The sequence below is a fragment of the Onychostoma macrolepis genome, chromosome 03, assembly GCF_012432095.1.
Source record: "Onychostoma macrolepis isolate SWU-2019 chromosome 03, ASM1243209v1, whole genome shotgun sequence".
Lineage (NCBI taxonomy): Eukaryota > Metazoa > Chordata > Actinopteri > Cypriniformes > Cyprinidae > Onychostoma > Onychostoma macrolepis.
In genome coordinates this window covers 10,468,688-10,486,261 of record NC_081157.1, presented here as the reverse complement: position 1 = coordinate 10,486,261, position 17,574 = coordinate 10,468,688, and the positions used below count along the sequence as shown (strand labels likewise).

Sequence of the window (17,574 nt, the reverse complement as noted above, 5' to 3'; positions counted from 1 at the left end):
GCAGTTTATAAATACAGCTATAAATGCTTTATTCTTGATTTATAAGCATATATATAATATGCTTAATAATCATATTTTAATACTTTATTAAGGATAAATTCATCATTTCTAAATTAAGGATTACATTACTTACAAACCAGTTAGTTAGGAGTTGTCAGTGGCTCATGAGATCGTTTAGAAAGTGTTAGTAAATGATTAATAAACTCTTTGAATGCACATTTATACATCTTATTATTCAGACATATAGTAACAGTTACTCAGTGTTTTAATAAATGATTTATTAACACACATTCCTGCTGTAATTCATGATTAATTCAGGTAGTTATAAAACATTTACTAGTTGTCAGTTAACTATTTTTTGTGAGCTCATCTAAAGTGAGGACTATTTATGCCTTGTAAAGCATTTACAAATGAGAGTTAAAGGCTCAGTTATCTTCTAAACAGAAAAAGGAAAAACAACACAGAGGGATACAGGACAGAAATATTTATTTCAAGATGCCAAAGAAATGAAACTGTACAACTGTACATATTGAATACAAAAAAAATAAATAAAATAAACCTCTGCAAAAATAAAATTGTACAACTGAAGACATAAATTAACATAAAATGAATTGATATAAAACGAAAAATAAACCTATGCAATGTCATAGAAAAATAAAAATTCCTGCACACCTGTGCAGTAAAATGCAAGTAGGACTCTGCAATCAGATATAAAAATACATTTCTGTAAAGTGCAAACATTGCTGAATGTAAATTTACCAGTGCCAACACTGGATTATAAAATACAACAAAAAACATTTTTTATAAAACAATAATATTATAAAATATTTCAAAACTACCTCAGTACTAACTTTCAAACATTACAGAACAGCAGTGCAGATTGCGGATGGATTTCAGTTCACTGTACAACTTTAATTTGATTTTGGTCAGTTCACTTTCGTTTTAGGGGCAGCAGCTTACCGGAAGCCTTAAAGGCTTTGATAGTATCTTGTACAGCTGGATCCTCCTGAATTACAGCAGCACACTGTGTGGCAAATGCACTAAGTTTAACCTGACTGCTGTGGTTTTTAAGGAGTTCCTTATACTTGTCAGGTGCAGCTATGTAAAGCTCTGCGATTGGAGCATTGACCACTACCGTGTTCCGGTCCACGCCAACATGTTTGAAAGCAGCTGACATGGTCCCTCCTCTACTGAAGTGCCGGAGAATATTTTTGTATCGGGCCACCACTTGCTGTGGTGTTTGGGCTATAATTCAGAAAAAACAGAATTAGTGTTAATATTTGTTTTTATTATTTTCACACACCCTTTGACACACACAACACACACCTGATTCATAAATTGTTTCAATCTGCAGTATGACACAGAGTTGTTTAGTTGTGTGCTAATTTTTTATTTTTTTTTTATTTGGTATGATATTTTGCTATGTGGATCTGATTTATTGGTTTGTTTGTTTTTTTACACAGTGCTTTAGCTAACCAAATAATACTTCTCTTAAGGGTAGTTTCTGTAGTTTACTGTATGTTCTTCCATAGTAAAGTAACTGGTACTTATGAAGTTATGATTTAATGTAGTAAAAGCTGCTCAAGTCACCCTCTTATTTAGTTAAGTCTACCAGGTTATTCCTCTAAATCCCCAATGCAATTTTTATGGCTCGCACACAATGTGACATCATACAGGAAGAACCAGCCAAGAGAGAAACAACTAGGTCTATACAGCAGACATACTCTACCGTTCAAAAGTTTGGGATCAGTAAGATTTTTAATGTTTTTTTTTAAAAAGTCTCTTATGCTCATATAGACTGCATTTATTTGATCAAAAATAAAGAAAAACAGTAATATTGTGAAATATTATTACGATTTAAAATAATGGTTTTAAATTTTAATATATTTTTTTTTAAATATTATTTGTTCCTTTAACGCAAAGCTGAATTTTCAGCATCATTAGTCTTCAGTGTCACATGATCCTTCAGAATCAGAATCCTTCAGGATTCTTTGATGAATAATAAGTTAAAAAGAATGGCGTTTATTCAAAAAAAGCAATCTTTTCTAACAATATAAGTCTTTACTATCACTTCTTATCAATTTAACACATCCTTGCCAAAAAAAAAAAAAAGTATTATTTTTTTAAGAAAATGTATTGATTCTAAACTTTTGAATGGTCATAGAGCTGTGCAAAGAATCAAAATGTTCATGAATATTATTACAAAGGATTTCTATTTTGAATAAATTATGTTCTTTTAAACTTTTTATTCAAAGAATTCAGGAAAAAAAAAACAAAAAAAACAAACACAGGTTACAAAAGAAAAAGCAGCAAAAACTGATAATTAATCAATGTATTAAGACTGATGAAGGGTCATGTGACACTGAAGACTAGAGTAATGACTGATGAAAATTTTGCTTTGATGAGAGGAATAAATTATATTGTAAAGAATATTAAAATAGAACACCATTATTTTAAATTGTAATAATATTTCACAATATTACTGTTTTTGTCTTTATTTTCAATTGAATGAATGCAGCCTTGAAGAGCAGAAACTTCTTTAAAAAAAAACATTAAAAATCGAACTGATCCCAAACTTCTGAACGCAGTGTAAGCAGTGGCAAACCATAACCCAGTGAGTGGTTCGAGTGTAAAAAGCATTCTAACCTCTCTGACGTGTCTTCTTTTCCATTTTCTTTGACTTCTTCCCATACTTTTTCCTTTCCCTTTTTTCGTCCTCTTTTTCTTCCTGTCCTCCTCTGAGGACGTAGAGGAGTCAGACACAGTATCAGAGGAAGATTCATCTGAGCTGTCATGAGAGGAATCTGAAGACAAGGGAATCGCCTGGCTGGAACCTGTGTCCTCTCTTTTAAGAGCTGTTAAAATGGATACATACATAAGGCTCATCACATGGTAGTACACAGGAACACAAAGCTGAACTCACATAATAAGACTCAACTGTACTGTAATTTGAACACGTGTGTTGTGAAACTTACCTGACACCAGTTGCTCTTTTAAATAGTCCCTCTCCTTGGTCAGTTCATCAATCTTCTCTTTTTGCCACTCTACTCTCAGCTTACACATCTCCAACTCATGGGATTTTCTTTTGTCTGCCAGATGTGCAGTGGGGGCCACAGAGACACCTAATGGAAAATAAATGTACATTATTGAATTAACTGAGAACGTTCCATTTACTTTCTTTTTATCTAACAAACTCTCATCCCGCGCTGCCCCTGTACATTACACAACGTGAGTCAAAATGTCATTACAAAAGTGAACTGTTGACAGCCAACCTGCCTGAGAGTGCATGCAATGCGGCACATCCCACTCGCAGCGCTCGCGCTCGCGCCCGCGCCCCCGCCCCCCAGTGTGTTTAGCGATTAGCTTGCTAGCCATCATCAATAATGTGTGCCATTAAACAGAGTAACATACTCACCACTAGTGCCACTGACGCACGTCTTCTCCAATGCATCCATTTCCACGCTGTCATTCCTTTTGGCCCGGGTCCGCAGGCCTTTTCGACTTTTGACGGAGTTCTCCATGTTAAGCTAACACACTGCCGCACAATTCCTTTGTCTCCCGTTGATGACGTTTGAAAGCGCGCGTTTTCCTTTGTCCCATACTGATTACGTATGAAAGCGGGAGCTTAATTTCTCACGCCCATCACAAACTAGCTGTCACTCTACAACATAGACTGTATAAAAACAGCTCTACAATCACCGCTATCTAAAGTAATTGTTTAATAAAAAAAAATTAAAAAATGAAATTTACCCAGCTAAAGAAGATCATTAATGAGCCAAGCTCTATAAAGAAAACCCTGAAGCTTATTAAGTGGCTTCAGAGAAGGAAACTGCTAAAAACAAAAATTAAATGCAGAATATGCCATCGGAAGATGAAAATGAAGAAAAGGACGAACAGTGGAGATCAATATGCTTGGTAAGAAATAAACACACACACACACACACACACACGTGTATGTATGTGTGTATATATATATATATATATATATTTGTAAAATAAATCGATGTTTTTTTGTTTGTTTGTTTGTTTTTTTTACAATAGGATTTGTCGACAAATTGCACATGGGGGAAGGGCAAGACAAATTTCTCTCAGGCACAAATCAATCTTCAGTGGATCAAAGGTCTCCTTCAGCAAGTGGATGCAGTTCATGTACAGGTAGGCAAGTAATAACAGTTGTAATATAAATAATATAAACACTAGTATTTTCAGCAGCTAAAAAATGGTTTGAAGTCAGTTATTTCTATCTTGTGCTGTAGTATGTCAGTAGGAAATATCAGTTTACATTTCCAAACATTCATTTAGCCATTAACTGTAATAATCCAGTGAGATTTTAGTGCTCCACACAGAGATGTGATCTGATCATCATCAGTCTGTCTGGAGTGACATGAAAAAACTGAGACAGATGAAATCCAGAAGAACTGTGTCTCAAGACGCTTCAAGAGACCTACCTGCAAAGCTACAGTACTGTTACAAGTTTTAGGCACTTGTGTAAAAATTCTGTAAAATGAGGATGCTGTCAAAAATAATGTCATAAATAGATTTTCTTTATCAATTAACTTCTGTTAACTAAATTAAATCAACATTTGGTGTGAGCATCCTTTGTGTTTAAAGCAGCTTTTGTCCTCGCTGCACTTGAGCAGAGTTTCTCAGGAGCTTCGCAGGAGGTTTCTTGAAGACGTTGTTCTCCACAGTTCTTCTGGATTTTGTCTCATTTTGTTCTTTTTCTTCATGTCATTATTACAGTTAATGGCAAAATGAATGTTTGGAAATGTAAACTGATATTTCCTACTGACACACTCCAGCAAAAGATAGAAATAACTGACTTCAAACCATTTTTTAGCTGCTGAAAATACTAGTGTTCTAATCATTTTGCACACCACTGTATATCATAAACTCACTTTGTTGCTGTTCTCTATGTAATTTGCATAAAATGTGCAATATTTAAAATAATTCATACAATGTCAGTAATTTCCCATAAACAGAATTACATGTTCTATTTGCCCTTAAAGGTTTTCTCAGGGTCTACGCTTACGCCAGATAGACATGATGGATGAATATGGTTTTCATTCAGTACTGTGGTACAGTATTGTTCAAAATAATAGCAGTACAATGTGACTAACCAGAATAATCAAGGTTTTAGTATATTTTTATTGCTACGTGGCAAACAAGTTACCAGTAGGTGCAGTAGATTCTCAGAAAACAAACAAGACCCAGCATTCATGATATGCACGCTCTTAAGGCTGTGCAATTGGGCAATTAGTTGAAAGGGTGTGTTCAAAAAATAGCAGTGTCTGCCTTTGACTGTACAAACTCAAAACTATTTTGTACAAACGTTTTTGTTTCTAGGATTTAGCAATCCTGTGAATCACTAAACTAATATTTAGTTGTATGACCACAGTTTTTAAAACTGCTTCACATCTGTGTGGCATGGAGTCAACCAACTTGTGGCACCTCTCAGCTGTTATTCCACTCCATGATTCTTTAACAACATTCCACAATTCATTCACATTTCTTGGTTTTGCTTCAGAAACAGCATTTTGATATCACCCACAAGTTCTCGATTGGATTAAGGTCCGGAGATTGGGCTGGCCACTCCATAACATTAATTTTGTTGGTTTGGAACCAAGACTTTGCTCGTTTACTAGTGTGTTTGGGGTCATTGTCTTGTTGAAACAACCATTTCAAGGGCATGTCCTCTTCAGCATAGGGCAACATGACCTCTTCAAGTATTTTAACATATGCAAACTGATCCATGATCCCTGGTATGCGATAAATAGGCCCAACACCATAGTAGGAGAAACATGCCCATATCATGATGCTTGCACCACCATGCTTCACTGTCTTCACTGTGTACTGTGGCTTGAATTCAGAGTTTGGGGTCGTCTCACAAACTGCCTGTGGCCCTTGGACCCAAAAGAACAATTTTACTCTCATCAGTCCACAAAATGTTCCTCCATTTCTCTTTAGGCCAGTTGATGTGTTCTTTGGCAAATTGTAACCTCTTCTGCACATGCCTTTTTAACAGAGGGACTTTGCGGGATTCTTGAAAATAGATTAGCACACACAGACGTCTTCTAACTGTCACAGTACTTACAGGTAACTCCAGACTGTCTTTGATCATCCTGGAGGTGATCATTGGCTGAGCCTTTGCCATTCTGGTTATTCTTGATCCATTTTGATGGTTGTCTTCCGTTTTCTTCCACGTTTCTCTGGTTTTGCTCTCCATTTTAAGGCATTGGAGATCATTTTAGCTGAACAGCCTATAAGTTTTGCACCTCTTTATAGGTTTTCCCTCTCCAATCAACTTTTTGTGTGGAATTTTTGGCACTTAGAGAAAATCAAATTTAAAATTTCATGGCTCAGTTTCATGGCTGTGTTAAAATTATGTGCCAAAAAGTATATATATATTAGTGCTGGGCATAAATTAATCTAGATTAATCTCATCCAAAATAAAAGTTTTTGTGTACATAATATATGTGTGTGTATTGTGTATATTTATTATGTATATATGAATACACACCCATGTATGTATATATTTAAGAAAAATGTGTTATGTTTATATATTAAATATATTTATATATCATATAAATTATATTAATATAAATATATACATGTAAATACATGTAAATATTTTCAAAATATATACTGTATGTGTGTGTCTTTATATACACATAATAAATATTCACAGTACACACAGATATATTATATAAACGAAAACTTTTATTTTGGATGAGATTAATCTAGATTAATCTATGCTCAGCACTAATATATATATATATATATATATTTTTTTTTTGCACAAAATTTTTACACAGCCATGAAACTGAGCCATGAAATTAAAAATTGTATTGCATTTTATATTAAGTATATTTTTGTAATTCATTTTTGCAGAGGTTTATTTTTCATTTTATATTAAATCGTTTTATATTCATTAATATGTACAGTTGTACAGTTTCATTTCTTTTGCATCTTGAAATAAATATTTCTGTCCTGTATCCCTCTGTGTTGTTTTTCCTTTTTCTGTTTAGAAGATAACTGAGCCTTTAACTCTCATTTGTAAATGCTTTACAAGGCATAAATAGTCCTCACTTTAGATGAGCTCACAAAAAATAGTTAACTGACAACTAGTAAATGTTTTATAACTACCTGAATTAATCATGAATTACAGCAGGAATGTGTGTTAATAAATCATTTATTAAAACACTGAGTAACTGTTACTATATGTCTGAATAATAAGATGTATAAATGTGCATTCAAAGAGTTTATTAATCATTTACTAACACTTTCTAAACGATCTCATGAGCCACTGACAACTCCTAACTAACTGGTTTGTAAGTAATGTAATCCTTAATTTAGAAATGATGAATTTATCCTTAATAAAGTATTAAAATATGATTATTAAGCATATTATATATATGCTTATAAATCAAGAATAAAGCATTTATAGCTGTATTTATAAACTGCTTACTAATGTCTATTAATGTGGGGCCAATGCTTTATAAATGATGAATTAACTATTTACTGATGCTTAACAAATGATTCATAGCGTGCAGTTATTATAAAGTGTTACCAGCTTTTGCAACATTATAAATGTCTATACTGTCACTTTTGATCATTTTAATGCATCCTTGCTGAATAAAATTATTAATTTCTTTCCAAAATAAAAAGAAAGAAAGAAAGAAATTCTTACTGACCCCAAAACTTTTGAACGGTAGTGATAATGTTACAAAAGCTTTCTATTTCAGATAAATGCTGGTCTTTTGAACTTTATATTCATCAAATAATCCCGAAAAACAATTAGATAATAATAATAATAATAATAATAAATGTTTCTTGACCAGTAAATCAGCATATTAGAATGATTTCTGAAGGATCATGTGACACTGAAGACTGGAGTAAAGATGCTGAAAATTCAGATTTGCCAACAGAAATAAATTGATTTAGAAGAGATTTCTTTTAAAAACATAAAAAATCACAATGGCATCAATAAATTCTTCTGGCCGGGCCCAAGAAAAGACATCAGCTGGTATGCTGACAATCAGATAGTGTGCCTGCTCAAAGAACCGCAGGCCCTCAATAAAAGGTCTTTACAGGTAGACCAGGCAACATGGAGATACAAAGAAGAACAAATGTAACAAATATGTTCCTTCTTGTGATGGTTTTTGTGTTTTTGTTTGTTAATCTAGTTAATCGAAATGAATTACAGCATCTTTATTTTTATCAATTATACATTTAAAAAAAAAATCATTTCTTATGTCTGTCCTCTCTAATTTGTTTTTACTTCTCTAGCCACCTAAACAGAGATTTGTTTTGCCACTTGGTATCATGATTGATTGTGATAAGGAACCACATAGCTATTTTTTGTGTCCCTCCCCCATAGGAAATCTGGATTTCATTTTTTTTATTGTTTTGAAACAATATTATGTAGGTGCAGTTCCACACATTACAGATGACAAACCATGCAGGACAATGACGGAAAGCTCATTTGCTGTTAGAACCTGTAACACTGGTGTTCCACCCTGTTATGCTCCATTCCATACTGTTAGACAAGTCATTTTAAATAAAAATTTGAAAGCAACATTAAATGTTTGACATACCTTTGTCTTGTTTTGTGAGGTGAGGAGCATTACCAGCATATATATGTTTTTGAGCAAAATTTTTATATTATTTACCATCCTGTTGGCAAAAATGGGCACAAAAAAGTACCTGTTCTTAATAATCAAGACATATTCTATTCATTAATATTTGTTTTGTTTTGTTTAAAGAATAAAAATACCATTATGTCATAAGGGACATATACTATCTTATTATTTCTCATTATTGTTTAACATTTACATTATTAAAATTTTGTGATAACTATGTATATGTCCCTAACAGGGTGGAATACATTCACAGTGAGTGTCTGAACAATATACCCATAATTATTAAGTCACTGAGCTTGACCAGTATGTGTTCCATATAGTTAAACGTCACTATTTTGGTAGAATGTTAAAAACATGAAAAACATGTAACTTTTTTTCCAAACATTATGAAGCCAAAATGTTACCGGATACCAGGAATGACCCAAATAACATATTACATGCACGCACAGTTTTATGGCAGCTTTAATCACGTTTTTGGTAACGTCATGCCTTAACTGACAACGACATTGCATGCACATAGTTTCTTTCACGCTTTGATATGAATTGATACAGACTACAGCGCGTGCCGGTTACCACGCTGTTTGACTCACGCCTGCTGCTGAAGTGAAGTGGAGCGCGCGACTGAACCGTCTCCGGATTGATGTGAGAGTAAAGACGTTCTGCGACTGAATAAATGCACTTCTTGTCAAGAAAAAAACAGACAGAAATAGCATTTATGAGTGGGGTGGCCAACCCTAAGCTCCGCCCCTGCGTTAATTTTAACGCATTAAACTGAAAAAAATTAATCGATTGTGTTAACGTGCTAATTTTGACACCACTAAATTTAACCCTCTGGTGCTCCTCATATCGGAGTCACACTTGTGCTCTTCATGGTCAAAAGTGACCGGACACCTGTAACGTAACCTCTTATTTTTTCAGTAAAATCATTCTTATTCATTTTTGTTTAATAATATTTTTTAATTTTTTTTATTTCGCATTTTGAGAGGGTTTTGTGGTATTAATTAATATCCTTTTTTTGCCATTGAAAAAAAAATATATATATTTTTTTTCAATTGTCTTTTAATTAATGCAGTATTTCAGGTTAAAATAGAGACACAGCCATTCAAAACCAATTTTGGAAGGCAGATTAGCACCATCTGGTTGTAAAAAAGAAAAGGAAAAAGAAAAACATCTGTAATGGCAGGTGTAACTTGATGCCTGTATAGCTTTCTATAGAGCAGCTTGTGAATTGCCTAGTTGTTTTCAGACAATTGATTCAACATTTTTATTAGGTGGAAGAGTTGAACATATATTTAAACAAATTTAGACTATTTCTTATCATGTTTTGGATATTTTTTTGTTATAAATATGATTTGAAGTGTTAGTTTTTGTATTATGATTACAGTCAAACCTAAACATTGTGTTAGAAAGAAAACACAAGGAAGTATTTTGTTAACCATTTTTTAATTCAGAATTTGTAGGAAAAAAACAATTAATTCAATTCTAACACTTTATGTAAACAATTTTTAATGAACATGTCTATTTTGTGTAAAAGTCAAACAGTAAAGTAGGAAACAGAAATAATGAACAAGCTATAGTAAACTTTTATATATATATATATTTACTATATTTATAATTATATACTATATATAATAACTACTATAATAACTATATATGTTAACTACATACTCTACTAACTGAACCGTAGATAACTACTCTATGGATTGTAGCAGAGGTTACAGATTAGAATGCAGTGTCTTTTGCAAATGAAATTTTCACATTTCTTGCAAACAAAAGTGGTCTTAACATCCCTTGGGAGGCATCTTCAGCATATTTAACTCTTGGCTGAGGAACTAGCCAAGGAAGGACCAGCCGTGGAGGGACCTGCAGTGGAAGGGCGAAACAGGGGGTCCAGGGTGTCACATGAGAAGTGGCCCCTGATAAGAGAAAAAGTTGCCAAGAACACTTAAATCTCCCTCTTTGCCTCCCCAAGCACTGGCATATGTCCCAGTTCCTCTGTGCACCAAGTACTTATTTATCAGTTCTTAACAGAAATATAGGAGGTAGTTCTGCCATGCATATAAAACTGTGATTATATGTCACACAATATGAGAAAAATAAAGACAGAAAATATTAAAAACATATATGTTCCCATGTGTTAACAGTGTAACAGTCAAAGTGTCCATTAGATTTGTTAGAATTTAGAAAGGTTTGTACTTATACAGAAATAGTCTTTTCAGCAATAAACACTCCATGAGAAAAATTCACTGGAGTATAAAGTGTGACATCTGTGTGTCAGATTTAATCACAGTTGTCTGGCATGAATATAACAGAGAAGTACAGGAAATTCATATTTGGTCAGCTTTAATTCTGGTCAAAAGCTGCGGATCTTAAAGGGTTACTCCACCCCAACATGAAAATTTTGTCATTAAACACTTATAATCATGTCGTTTCAAACCCGTAAAAGCTTTGAACACAATTTAAGATATTTTTGATGCATTCTGACAGCTCTCTGACCCTCTCATAGACAGCAATGTAATAAACACGATCAACATCCAGAAACGTAGCAAGGAGATCGGTAAAATAATCCATGTAACATCAGGGGTTCAACCGTAATTTTATGAAGCTACGAGAATACTTTTTGTATGCAAAGAAAACAAAAATAATTAATTTATTCAACAGTTCGTCTCCTTTACCAATCTCCTTGCTACGTTTCTGGATGTGGATCATGTTAATTACATTGCTGTCTATTGGAGGGTCAAAGACCTGACAGAATGCATCAAAAATATCTTAAATTGTGTTCCGAAGACGAACAAAGCTTTTACAGGTTTGGAACAACATGAGGGTAAGTGATTAATGACAAAATTTTCATTTTGGGGTGGAGTAACCATGTGAAAACATGGTGATGATAAAAAAATAATGATACATTTTTTTTTTTTCAAATCCCCAAAAATACATAACCCCTTTCTCAGATCAAGCCATTCACAGATTCTGGCCTGATGTACGTCACACAGGCCAAAGCCCCTCCCAAGACTATTTACGAACACTGCCGTTTTACCTTAGACCACAAAATGAGCAAATTTCATAAACATCAAAATATTTACAGATAGACTAATTAAATTACAGATAGATGAACTGGGGGCTGTTACATAAACCTAGTTTACCAAACAAGCCAGGCTTATTTCACTTATTCTGACTTATTTTGAACCAAATCAACTGACAATAAGTCAGACTAACTGAAATAAACCTGGCTTGTTTGGTGGTTTATATGGATATCTGATACAACCAGATCTACAACATACCTAAGAGGTTCCTCCCTTACATTAAACTTCATTAGAAACATTTCAGAGAAGAGCTTAAGTTTCAGGAACAAACCAAAGAAACAAAACAACCAGGGGTGCACATAAGCGGTGCGCAGGTGCGCATGCACGACCAAAATAGAAAATACGTTCAGACCGATCATTTACATAGCGACATGACTACACAGCTGTTACTGCACAATCACTATTTTAGATCTACAAAATCTACAATTATATATTGTTTTTTTTTTTTTACAATAATTTGTTTTGTCCAACTTTTTGCACACCCAGTGTTGAGCCTTGTGCACACACTTACAAAAAATTACCATGCTAAATATACAATTATATTTACTGCAATGAAACTTTGTATACAACACCATAAACTGGTAGCACTACTGTCAATAAAATAAAATTTAAGTAAGCAACTGAATAAATACAATTATTTGTATAAAAAATAAAACAACATAAATAAAGTTAGCAGGGAGAAAATGATTATCAAGAGGATCGATGTGGACTGAGGGTTTACTGTAACTGCAATCATTTGGCTGTGATTTGGGTGGATTGAAACCTTTATGTCTTGTCTCACTGTACACATTTCATTATTTTGTTTCCGGCAGTTCAGATGTGATTCTGCTCTTCTCATGAAACTTCAGCTCTTCTCGGAAATGCTTCTAATGAAGATTCATTTTCATGTAAGGGTGGACACTCTTAGGTGTGTTGTAGGTCTGGATATGTCAGATGTTAAACACCATATGATTTTTATTTCTGAATGATTCATATTTACCATATTACCATGGTACTCTTTTAAGTGCTTTGGATTACTGTTGTTGACATGATAGATGAATATGGTTTTCATTCAGTACTGTCTTCTATTATAGATGAATATTATAGTACAGTGGTATTACCATCACTATACCACAGTTTGAGTTTCAGAGTTATGTGGCCAAACCAGTCTGGAGACGTGTTCATCTGGGTACTTCATAAAATATGTGCTGGATTGAACAATATCTCTTGTCACGTTTGGCTTGCACAATCACAGGCTTATAAGAGTGAGACAATCAACAGGAGACTTTAAACACGACCATCTTCACACATCAGCACTGACTAGAAATGAGAATTCTCAACGACACTGATGACGAAATTGTTGATCTGGAAAATGAAATAGATGAGCTGGAAGATGACAAAAAAGACCTGGAAGAAGAAACAGAGAAGCTGGAAAGAAAAAGAAAAGAGCTTGAGAAAGAAACAGAGGAGCTGGAAGAAAAAACACTAAATCTGGAAATTGAAATTGCAGATCTGGAACGAAAAAAAGAAGAGCTGGAAAAAGAAACAGAAGAGCTGAGAGAAGCAGCAACAGAAAATTATGAAGAAAGAAATGATGATCTGGAAAATGAAACAGAAGAGCTAGAAGAAGAAACAGAAGAGCTGGAAAGAAAAAAAGAAGAGCTGGAAGAAGAAACAGAGGAGCTGGAAAGAAAAAAAGAAGAGCTGGAAGAAGAAATTGCAGCTCTGGAACTAACAAAAGAAGAGCTGGAAGAAGAAACAGAAGAGCTAGAAGAAGAAACAGAAGAGATGGAAGAAGAAACAGAAGAGCTGGAAGGGAAAAAAAGGAGAGCTGGAAGAAGAAACAGAAGAGCTGGAAAGAAAAAAAGAAGAGCTGGAAGAAGAAACAGAGGCGCTGGAAAGAAAAAAAGAAGAGCTGGAAGAAGAAATTGCAGCTCTGGAACTAACAAAAGAAGAGCTGGAAGAAGAAACAGAAGAGCTAGAAGAAGAAACAGAAGAGCTGGAAGAAGAAACAGAAGAGCTAGAAGAAGAAACAGAAGAGATGGAAGAAGAAACAGAAGAGCCGGAAGAAGAAACAGAAGAGCTGGTAGAAGAAACAGAAGAGCTGGAAGAAGAAACAGAAGAGCTGGAAGAAGAAACAGAAGAGCTGGAAGAAGAAACAGAAGAGCCGGAAGAAGAAACAGAAGAGCTGGTAGAAGAAACAGAAGAGCTGGTAGAAGAAACAGAAGAGCTGGAAGAAGAAAAAGAAGAGCTGGAAGAAGAAACAGAAGAGCTGGAAAGAAAAAAGAAGAGCTGGAAGAAGAAATTGCAGCTCTGGAACTAACAAATGAAGAGCTGGAAGAAGAAACAGAAGAGCTAGAAGAAGAAACAGAAGAGCTGGAAGAAGAAACAGAAGAGCTGGTAGAAGAAACAGAAGAGCTGGAAGAAGAAACAGAAGAGCTGGAAGAAGAAACAGAAGAGCTAGAAGAAGAAACAGAAGAGCCGGAAGAAGAAACAGAAGAGCTAGAAGAAGAAACAGAAGAGCCGGAAGAAGAAACAGAAGAGCTGGAAGAAGAAACAGAAGAGCCGGAAGAAGAAACAGAAGAGCTGGTAGAAGAAACAGAAGAGCTGGAAGGAAAAAAAGGAGAGCTGGAAGAAGAAACAGAAGAGCTGGAAGGAAAAAAAGGAGAGCTGGAAGAAGAAACAGAAGAGCTGGAAGAAGAAACAGAGGAGCTGGAAAGAAAAAAAGAAGAGCTGGAAGAAGAAATTGCAGCTCTGGAACTAACAAAAGAAGAGCTGGAAGAAGAAACAGAAGAGCTGGAAGAAGAAACAGAAAATTACGAAGAAAGAAATGATGATCTGGAAAATGAAATAGAAGAGCAGGGAGAAGGGAAAGAAAAAAAGAAGAGCTGGAAAAAGAAACAGAAGAGCTGGAAAGAAACAAAGAAAATCTGGAAAATGAAATGGAAAAACTGAAGAAAAAAAAGAAAAGCTGGAAAAAGAAACAGAAGAGCTGAGATCAAATATAGAATATATGCTATTATGTTTAAGCTCGAACAGCAGTGACTAAAGAAGGGCTGCCTAAAACATGAGGTATAACATTCAATACAATCACATTTTTACAAATTGAAAATATTGTAGAACTGGGTCAAAATGACCTAAATGTATCATAATTTAAAAAATTAGAGTTTAATTTTAACTGCTAACTAACCTCAACATAACTTTACATAACTCATTAATTAACAAAATGTATACATTTTGTATTCATGCTATGCTTGTGTATATATAAGAGATATATTTCATCATCTAATAAGAGCTGTTCTATGAGTTTTTTTTTTTTTTTATGAATGTTTGCTGTTTTTTGAGATCATGAATATAACAGCAGTTTATGTTTGTCTCTTGCACACAGAGACCATATTTACAGCTGATGAGAACCACTGAAGATCTCAAGACCTGCATCTTTTGATCAGATTAAAAGCAGACCAAATATGAATTTCTTGTATTTCTTATATTTCTCTTCACTGTCACATTCAAACCAGACAGCTGTGGGAAAATCTGTCACACTTTATACGGGAGTCAATATTTCTCAGGGTGCTTATTGCTGAAATTCAATTTCTGTGTAAACTCAAAACTTATTAAAGTCCTGACTACAAAAACATCTAATGGACATTTTCACTGTTAACACACATGAACCTTTTGTGGCAGATGCCCCAGTGGCAGGACATGACACACTGTACAATGGAAACATTACATATTAGTATAGGTTTATTTCAAAACTTACTAATACATAAAATCAAAAGTTCAATCTGTTAAAATGATTTAATTCACAATGAACAAACATGAATGATCAAGTGTTTGTATTAAATAACATTCACAAACATTAATTAATGTTGTAAAAAATATATTGTTCCCTCACTGTAAGTTGATGTTAGATAATAACGTGAAGTCATATTAATGAATGGTATCTTATTGTAAAATCTATACAGGAAATAAAATTTGACTGTACTTTCATTTAATCCAAACTGTGTACATATTTAATTTTAAAGGGCTTTTAAAACCTGCTAGTTATCAGCCAAGAATAACAACTAACTAGCTAAAATAAATAAATAAAAATAGCCCAGAACTGCTTTTCTGACGGACTGATATGACATAAACACATATAAACATATATATCCATACACAAATAATCACACAATAATAATAATCAGAAAAGTCATGTTTTCATGAATATTATTTTTACGATGAAAATATGTTCAATAAACACTATTTACTGGTATTTACAATGTCTAGCTCTGTTCATAGCCATGTTCAATTCCCGTAGTCTCATAGGCTGCGTTTACACTGCAAGTCTTAATGCACAAATCCGTTCTTTTGACCATTTATGATTTTTTGGCCCGTCTGTTTACATTAACTTTAGACACGACTGTTATCCGATATCTGTGTTTACTTTAATTCCCGCCCAAAAGGATTGTCTGCAGTGATCGCTTTACTATGCACATGATAGACCCTCAGGTTTTAAATGACCTGCTATTAAAATTAAAATGATTTATATAATTCACATCGAATGGCCATTATTATTTCCCAGCATGGACAACGGATGGATGTTTTGCAGCACAAAATCTGACTAAACGGATAAAAACGGACAATAACGATAATTTTAATTTTATCTACAGCTGTGGTAGAATTCCTTAGTGAAATAAAGATGGTATTTATTGAAATGAATTCGAATGAATTAATGAGAGAGAGAACAAACAAACGAACGCATGCACCCACGTGCGAGGGAGCGAGTGATTGTGAAGCTTTGCGAACAAGCTTATCGGTTTAATTACAAGAACTGCTAAGTTATCACCTCATTGCTGAGAAATATAATGTAGCTTTTAGCAGCTCTGTATTTTCAAAATTCACGGGCAGGGGTTGAAAACCAGCTCCTGAATGTGCAATTTCTTACCAGTTTCCATCTCAATAAAATGTGAGCGCATACAGCACATAAAACGCCATTACAGGTCTTTATGGACAAACGTGTCGCCCTCGCAGTGGGAGTTCTGTGGAGAATCAGATATGTGTGTTTAGATATCGAATGTGTATCCGATTAAAATCCACATTTGGAAGTGGCCCAGATCAAATGCGAAAAAATCGGATTTTGTGTTTACACGTGCAACAAATTTTGATCTGTGTCAGATATGAGCAAAAAATCTTTTTTTTTGTGCCAGTGTAAACACAGCCATAATGATTTTATAAATGCTCCTTTCTTTTGAAAACTGTACTCATTGGTGTTAGATGTCAGAGCCTTGATCATATCTTCTGACACAAACCTTCAGAAGTTCTCCAGTGGTGTCTGCTGGGAGACTGCATCATTAGCGATATCCTCATCAGAGAAATTAATGTTGAGTTATAAAATCCTTTTTCAGACAGCTATACCTGTTACGGTGCATGGTCTGTGTTCTTGAATGGCCTGGTTTTTTTGGCATGATGTTCACATAACAACAAAAATAACCAACAAAAATGGGTGGTCATTTTTCTTTTCCACTTCACAGGCATCTTTATATAACTTTTTGTCATTTGTATCAGAGTCCATCTCAAAGTCTCTATTCCCATTTTGGATGGCATCAATGACATCATATTCATTATAAAATTATGACCTTACCTGTCTAGTAGCTTTCTGAAATTAAAAAAGAAAAACAATTATTTTCAAGGCTAAATAATCTCAATTCAAGTCAAACCCAGTCATACTTAAACATTTTAAAGAATTCACCAATTTTGCAGAAATCACACATTCCACAGATTTCAAACAATACAGTCTGATAGTGTCACGCCCCTGGACTGTTTTGTTGTGTTTTTGCTCCCCATGTGTTCCATGACCCAGTTTCTCCCCGGTCTGATTAGTTTGATTA

General features: G+C 34.2%; 2 protein-coding genes across 3 annotated transcripts; one reads left to right on the top strand and one right to left on the bottom strand.

Moving 5' to 3' along the window:
* Window positions 1-991: 991 nt before the first annotated feature.
* Window positions 992-3,545, bottom strand: LOC131537302 (uncharacterized protein DDB_G0280579-like). Of its 2 annotated transcripts, XM_058770611.1 has the most exons (4): window positions 3,416-3,545; window positions 2,976-3,122; window positions 2,647-2,855; window positions 992-1,245 (listed from the first exon to the last, which is right to left on the bottom strand). In XM_058770611.1, the coding sequence occupies exons 1-4, from the start codon at window positions 3,519-3,521 to the stop codon at window positions 1,132-1,134; spliced, it is 576 nt and encodes a 191-aa protein (XP_058626594.1). In that variant the 5' UTR covers window positions 3,522-3,545; the 3' UTR covers window positions 992-1,131. The 2 variants fall into 2 exon arrangements, with proteins under 2 accessions (XP_058626594.1, XP_058626593.1); XM_058770610.1 differs by having other exon boundaries at window positions 1,158-2,855.
* A 7,898-nt stretch (window positions 3,546-11,443) lies between these two features.
* On the top strand, window positions 11,444-15,166 carry LOC131537965 (trichohyalin-like). The gene is made up of 2 exons (XM_058771707.1): window positions 11,444-14,776; window positions 15,093-15,166. Exon 1 carries the CDS (start codon window positions 13,031-13,033, stop codon window positions 14,657-14,659), a length of 1,629 nt encoding a protein of 542 aa, XP_058627690.1. The 5' UTR covers window positions 11,444-13,030; the 3' UTR covers window positions 14,660-14,776; window positions 15,093-15,166.
* The last annotated feature ends 2,408 nt before the right edge of the window (window positions 15,167-17,574 follow it).